General features: G+C 44.6%; 1 protein-coding gene across 3 annotated transcripts in view; it reads left to right on the top strand.

Annotated features, from left to right (window-relative positions):
* The first annotated feature begins 140 nt into the window (after positions 1-140).
* The window catches only part of ints3 (integrator complex subunit 3), a 38,263-nt gene continuing 31,740 nt past the window's right edge, over positions 141-6,663 (top strand). For all 3 annotated transcript variants that reach the window (XR_013844109.1, XM_079998862.1, XM_079998863.1), the window contains exon 1: positions 141-289. Coding sequence is in view for 2 of the 3 variants with exons in the window: in XM_079998862.1 (XP_079854988.1) it covers positions 206-289 (84 nt within the window). In the remaining variant the exon portion in view is untranslated. The remainder of the gene's footprint in view (positions 290-6,663) is intronic.

Here is a 6,663-nt window from a genome sequence, read left to right as displayed (position 1 = left end):
GTTCCGCTGAAGGCCATCTCTTTGTGACGTCACAGTCAGCGGCCGCTTCACCGTGATTCCGCTGCGGCTCCAGGACCCAGGATTCAAACCCGCAACCCGCAACTCTAAGCCCCGTTCCGTCCGAACGCGTCCCCCGCCCCCCCCCCCCCCCCCCCGACCCCCGGAGCCCGACCCCCGGAGCCCGGAGCCCGGAGCCCCGGTCCTGATGGAGCCTGCAGCGGCCCGGGCCAGGCCGCAGGGCCGCCTGCTGGGATCCACCCCGCTGGACGCCAAGGACGAGCTGGAAGAGGTGTGCTAACTGGCTAACTGTGATGCTAAATGGCTTCTGGTGATGCTAACTGTAATGCTAACTGGTTACATGTGATGCCAATTGGCTAACTGTGATGCTTCGTGACTTCTGGTGATGCTAACTGTAATGCTAACTGGTTACATGTGATGCCAATTGTGATGCTAACAGGCTACCTAGTACCAGTCAGTTCGCCTATCTTGTTCTGGGTTCTACTTAATAGTACTCGTCTATTACCAGGTAGTACATATTTAGTACTCATCTAGTACCAGGTGGTACGCCTATCTAATTCCAACTAGTACGCCTATACTACCAGTACCAGATAGTACATATCTAGTAGTAGTACATATGTTGTACTTATCTAGTGACAGGCACAATGCCTATCTAGTACCAGGTAGTACATAATTATTTATATTACATATATAGTACTTATCTAGTACCAGGCAATATGCCTATCTAGTACCATGTAGTACATGTCTAGTAGTAGTACATAATGTCGTACTTATCTAGCGACAGTCACTACGCCTATCTAGTACCAGGTAGTACATATCTAGTAGAAGTACAAATTTAGCATTTATCGAGTAGCAGGCACTACACCTATCTATTACCAGGTAGTACATTTCTCATAGAAGTACATATGTAGTACATACCACTGGGGGTGGTAGCTCAGGCGGTAGAGCTGGTGGTCTAGTAATGTAAAGGTTGCTGGTTGGATCCCAGGCTCCTCCTGCTAGCATGCTGTAGTGTCCTTGAGCAAGACACTTAACCCCTAATTGCGCCTGATGGCTGCGTCCGTCGGTAATTGAACAATTGTAAGTCGCTTTGGATAAAATCCTCTGCTAAATGAAATGTATAAAGAGGGCAAATAAGGGGAAAGGGGATGTGTGTATTTAAAGGTTGTTGTGCAAATAAGTGTTTTCGCCTTTAATTGACTGGATTGATGAAGTAATTGGGCTTATTAACACACAAATACTATGTCATATATTTTAACTCACCTATAATGGGAGCAGTGATGCTGCTCTTTGGACTGAAGGACGGCTGCAGCTCAGGACTAAGTTTGTTGCTTGAGATGTGAAGGACGGAGGAAATGTTTTCTCTCATATGTGTGTTGAACCGAACAGACTCATCATTCTTTTTGCGTGGCGTCTCCTCCATGGAGGCTTGGTCTTTTCCAAACTCCGGTAGAAGTCTGGTCGGGAGAGAAGCTGATGTTGATTTCTTCAGAGAATCATCACACTGCATTTCCATAAGTTCTGATCGCAGACTCTTCCACTTGTTCTGCATCCATCAGGCAGGGGGTGGACAACAGATTCATTTCTTTCTCAATGGTAGAAAAATGTTGGAAGCTCTGACTGAATTCTGTCACGAGAGATGTTATCACAGACACATGGTTCCCCTTTTTAGCAGAAAGCTTGGCCTTTGGAAAAGCAAATTTGAATTGGGACAGCGAGGGGAGGTGTGCAACACTGAAGTTGCATGGTTGTGTCTCAAAGAGACGGAGCTTTCTTTCTTTTCACTTCGGAATGGTAGAGTAGGTCCCCGTATTCAGCATATACATCAGATAGGAAAGCTTGAAATTCTCTGTGGTAGAGCCCTCGTGCTCGAATTACGTTGACAGGTTTCACAACAGTGTTCATCAAGTCGCCAAGCTGCGCTGTCTTGGCACAGTGGGCTTCCTGTTGGATGATAGTGCATTTTAACAGCCTCACCTCCACTCTCTTGCACCTTGGCGCACACCACGGAGGCCATTCCTTTGCGCCCGCCTGTCATTGCTGGAGCCCCATCCGTTGTAACTCCACATAGCTTGACCCATTTAAGTCCCATCTTGTCAGTTGCATCTGACACAGCTTCAAAAACATCCTGACCCGTTCTTGTGCCTTTAAGACTCCTAAGAACAAGCAGCTCCTCTGTAATGCAAAAGTTACCGTCAATTCCCCGCAAAAGAATGAACAGCTGTGCGGTGTCTGCTGCATCTGTGCTCTCATCGCATGCAATCGAGTAAAAATGAAAAGCACAAGTTTATCTGACACTTGATGTTTTAAGTTGGCTGACAAGTCGTCAACTGACGCACAGCTGTGTTTCTGGACTCGCTAACTTTTGTTTTGTCGAGACGCTGCTTTGTTCAAGACAGTAGCTCCGCCTAGTGTTAAAACTAAGAAGTACAATACAGTCAAGCACAAGTTTTATGTGTGGTCGATAGTTCATTATATTTTTCGAATTTGCTGCGGGCCACAGCTGGCCTGCGGGCCATAGTTTTGACACCACTGTGCTACAGACATACATTTCAAGCTATGACTTGTTAATGATGAGGGTGCGGCAATCTGTGTTTCTGAGATATTCACCCTCAACCTTTTCCCCACACTTAGCTTCATTCAGCCAGCTCCCAGAATGCAAATGGGTTGAGGACCAACATAGCCACATGGCCACTTGACACCCTGCTGAATGGGGCAATCTCTGCATTGTTCTTGTGCTTTGAGGGAATGTTGAACAGTGTTATCGACACACAAAATCTTTGTTTTTAAAAAAGCTTTTTAACAGTAAGAATATACATGTTTTATAAAAGTGGAATTACTTAGGAGTTTAAAAGTTTAGACAACACAGCAAAACACTGGTATATGCACCCCTCTAGAGTGAATGAGTGAATGCAATGAAAAGGTTATCAATGAATGCAAGTATGTACAGTCTGTCAATAATATTAGTCTCTGTATATCAACCTCAGTGTGTCATTAAATATATAAATATGCGTATGCCAAATGTCTTCAAAGTTGTTGGCACCTGGCTGCATTTGCAGGTATACTTGAGAATCTTGTCCATTGCTACTTGTTCATAATCTGCATCACGAACCTCAAGGGACTTCATCACGTCATCAACTTCTTCCGTTGTAACAACAACGGGCGTGTCGTCGGCCTCCTCCGTTGGTTCTTAAAAATATTCCTTTTCATCGTCATATTCAGGCTGAAATCAGCTGTTTGAAATTTTCTCCAAGTCTGAGATAGCGCCGGTATCAGATTCAGCATCGCTGTCCTTCTCTGCGTCACTGTCGGAGAGCTGACTATCAATCGTGGAAAATGAAGTCCAGTACACGCTGCTTACACTGACTTGGATCTATCGCACTGGTCAGATTCAGGTCCGTGATGATATGATTTTGATCTTCCTCCACCCGCTTCACCTCATCCATAACAACACAAGAGGCGAAAGTATTCACAGACAAGTCAAACCAAAGGCTCCTGGTCCTGGGCTTTAACTATCTGTTTACGGAAGTGACATCAGCTTTTCTTCTTTGTGGGTATACACCACCTACACAAAAATGTATCTGGGTGTGTGTGTAAAAGTAGTATGATTTAAAGGTTGAACTCTATCAAAACGGTTTCACATTGTGACTTCACATCACATGGAATATGGAGGAATGATCTTCACCTGGACGCTCCCTTTAAAGGAAACGATCGATTGGCATTTGCGCTGTTCAGCATCTTGGTTAGTGAACTGTGATTTCCCCGTGTCATCTAATGAGAATATTGTAACTCAATGGTTTTATCTTTGATCTACTATTTATGAATCAAACTCAGTTTTGAAAATACGTTGAGATAAAAAAAAAACACACACACAAAGGAACAAGGAATCTGGAAAAATCTTAATATTTCTTCTATAAATGTTTTTTCAACTCATTTGGCGACTTGTAGAGATTTTAGAAACAGGATTTTGCTGTGGTGGGTCACATTTTATTGCCCTTTTTTTCTTTTAGTTTTACATCGCTATGTCCATCAAACCCATCGCAGTGATCTCCTACGACCGCGAGGCGGTGATCTTCTACGACCGTGCTGCAGTGATCTCCTATGATGAAGATGCACTTGTGGAGGGCACTGGAGATTCTACGCGCCAATATTATCAACAAAGAAACCAACAACACAGTCGTGGTCCCAGAGATGTGCCGATGGAGAAAGCACCGCAGTAAACGAGGCGGCATTCAGGTCAGAATGAGGACGCCACCTGAACGTCCAACTCTGCCTAGCATCCTTCTTGCCAATGTCCAGTCCCTGGAAAACAAAGATGGATGACCTTCGAGCGAGAATTACATTCCAATGGGACACAAGAAACTGTTGCATCCTCTGCCTGACGGAGACGTGGCTGTACATGCTGGTGCCGGTCCACGCCATACGTCCAGCCGAGTCCTTCTCCGTGTTTTGCGCCGACAGGTCGTAGTCGGGAAATCCAAGGGTGGCGGCTGCCTCATGAAAAACAGCCTCTGATGTAACTCCACCAACATCAAGACTCTCTCCCGCTCCTGCTCGCCGAACCTGGAACAGCTGACCATCTCATGCCATCTATTCAACCTAGTTTGGATATTTCCGAACCAGAAACTGTGGGTGGATAAATCCATCAGCGGTGCTATGAATGCTCTCACGGCCGTTTACGATCTTGTATCCGGCAACATAAACAAGTACAAAGTAGCGTCATACAAAGTGTGGAGGGAGGTGAAGGATGCTAAACGGATGTACAGGGACACAGTGGAGTTAAGTAATTGATTGAAACAGGTCTTAATAGTTATCATACTTGAATTGACCAACAGAATAGAGTAATTGATCAAAACAGGTTTTAATTGTTCAATCAACCGAATAAGTAAATAATTGAAACAAGTTTTCTACAACGGAACAACTGGTTGATCCTCGAGGATTATATTCTCCAACAATTGGTGACCCCGGCGTGATGGGAAGGAGTTTAAATCAGAGGTTGTATCTTCAAAATGTATAATATACAATGACATAATTACAATTTGTTCAAAAACGACGACAATAACATAATTACAATTTGCTATAAACAAAAGAAACCCCTAGACAACATCCAGACCTGTCCAGACACCGAGAGGCGCCTCATAAAAACAAGGAAAGCACAAACCTTTTTAACAGAACTGCTGCCAATATTATCAACAAAGAAACCAACAACACAGTCGTGGTCCCAGAGATGTGCCGATGGAGAAAGCACCGCAGTAAACGAGGCGGCATTCAGGTCAGAATGAGGACGCCACCTGAACGTCCAACTCTGCCTAGCATCCTTCTTGCCAATGTCCAGTCCCTGGAAAACAAAGATGGATGACCTTCGAGCGAGAATTACATTCCAATGGGACACAAGAAACTGTTGCATCCTCTGCCTGACGGAGACGTGGCTGTACATGCTGGTGCCGGTCCACGCCATACGTCCAGCCGAGTCCTTCTCCGTGTTTTGCGCCGACAGGTCGTAGTCGGGAAATCCAAGGGTGGCGGCTGCCTCATGAAAAACAGCCTCTGATGTAACTCCACCAACATCAAGACTCTCTCCCGCTCCTGCTCGCCGAACCTGGAACAGCTGACCATCTCATGCCATCTATTCAACCTAGTTTGGATATTTCCGAACCAGAAACTGTGGGTGGATAAATCCATCAGCGGTGCTATGAATGCTCTCACGGCCGTTTACGATCTTGTATCCGGCAACATAAACAAGTACAAAGTAGCGTCATACAAAGTGTGGAGGGAGGTGAAGGATGCTAAACGGATGTACAGGGACACAGTGGAGTTAAGTAATTGATTGAAACAGGTCTTAATAGTTATCATACTTGAATTGACCAACAGAATAGAGTAATTGATCAAAACAGGTTTTAATTGTTCAATCAACCGAATAAGTAAATAATTGAAACAAGTTTTCTACAACGGAACAACTGGTTGATCCTCGAGGATTATATTCTCCAACAATTGGTGACCCCGGCGTGATGGGAAGGAGTTTAAATCAGAGGTTGTATCTTCAAAATGTATAATATACAATGACATAATTACAATTTGTTCAAAAACGACGACAATAACATAATTACAATTTGCTATAAACAAAAGAAACCCCTAGACAACATCCAGACCTGTCCAGACACCGAGAGGCGCCTCATAAAAACAAGGAAAGCACAAACCTTTTTAACAGAACTGTGCATATTGACTATACCAAATTATCGATGTCTGAGTAAGGAACAGATGTTTTTAAATAAAAGGCAGAATCAAAAACGGCATAAATGTTTTTCTCTCCCCCTCCTCAACTTGTCCATTAACCTTCTCTCTCTCTCTCTCTCTCTCTCTCTCGGCTCTCTTGCCTTTAGACAGTCTGTACAGGACTCTCGTCTGTCTGTCATAGTTAGTTGTGGGTAAATGACTGTCTCTTTTATTGTAAATGGTCCAGGTGGTGAGTTCAATAATATGGATGTTGGCACGTTTTCCCGCTAAGACAAATGGGGTTTTCCCTGCCAATCACTCCTGGAGCCATGCATTGTCTCTTGTACTTTTTGATTCCCCTTTACTCACCCGCTGGACCTCACCGTTAACTCTCTCTTTACTGCCCCTGGACCTCACCCGCGTGGATCAGGC

This window comes from Zeus faber, assembly GCF_960531495.2.
Source record: "Zeus faber genome assembly, chromosome: 1".
NCBI classification, from domain to species: Eukaryota; Metazoa; Chordata; class Actinopteri; order Zeiformes; family Zeidae; genus Zeus; species Zeus faber.
This window is presented reverse-complemented; position numbering and strand designations above follow the sequence as displayed.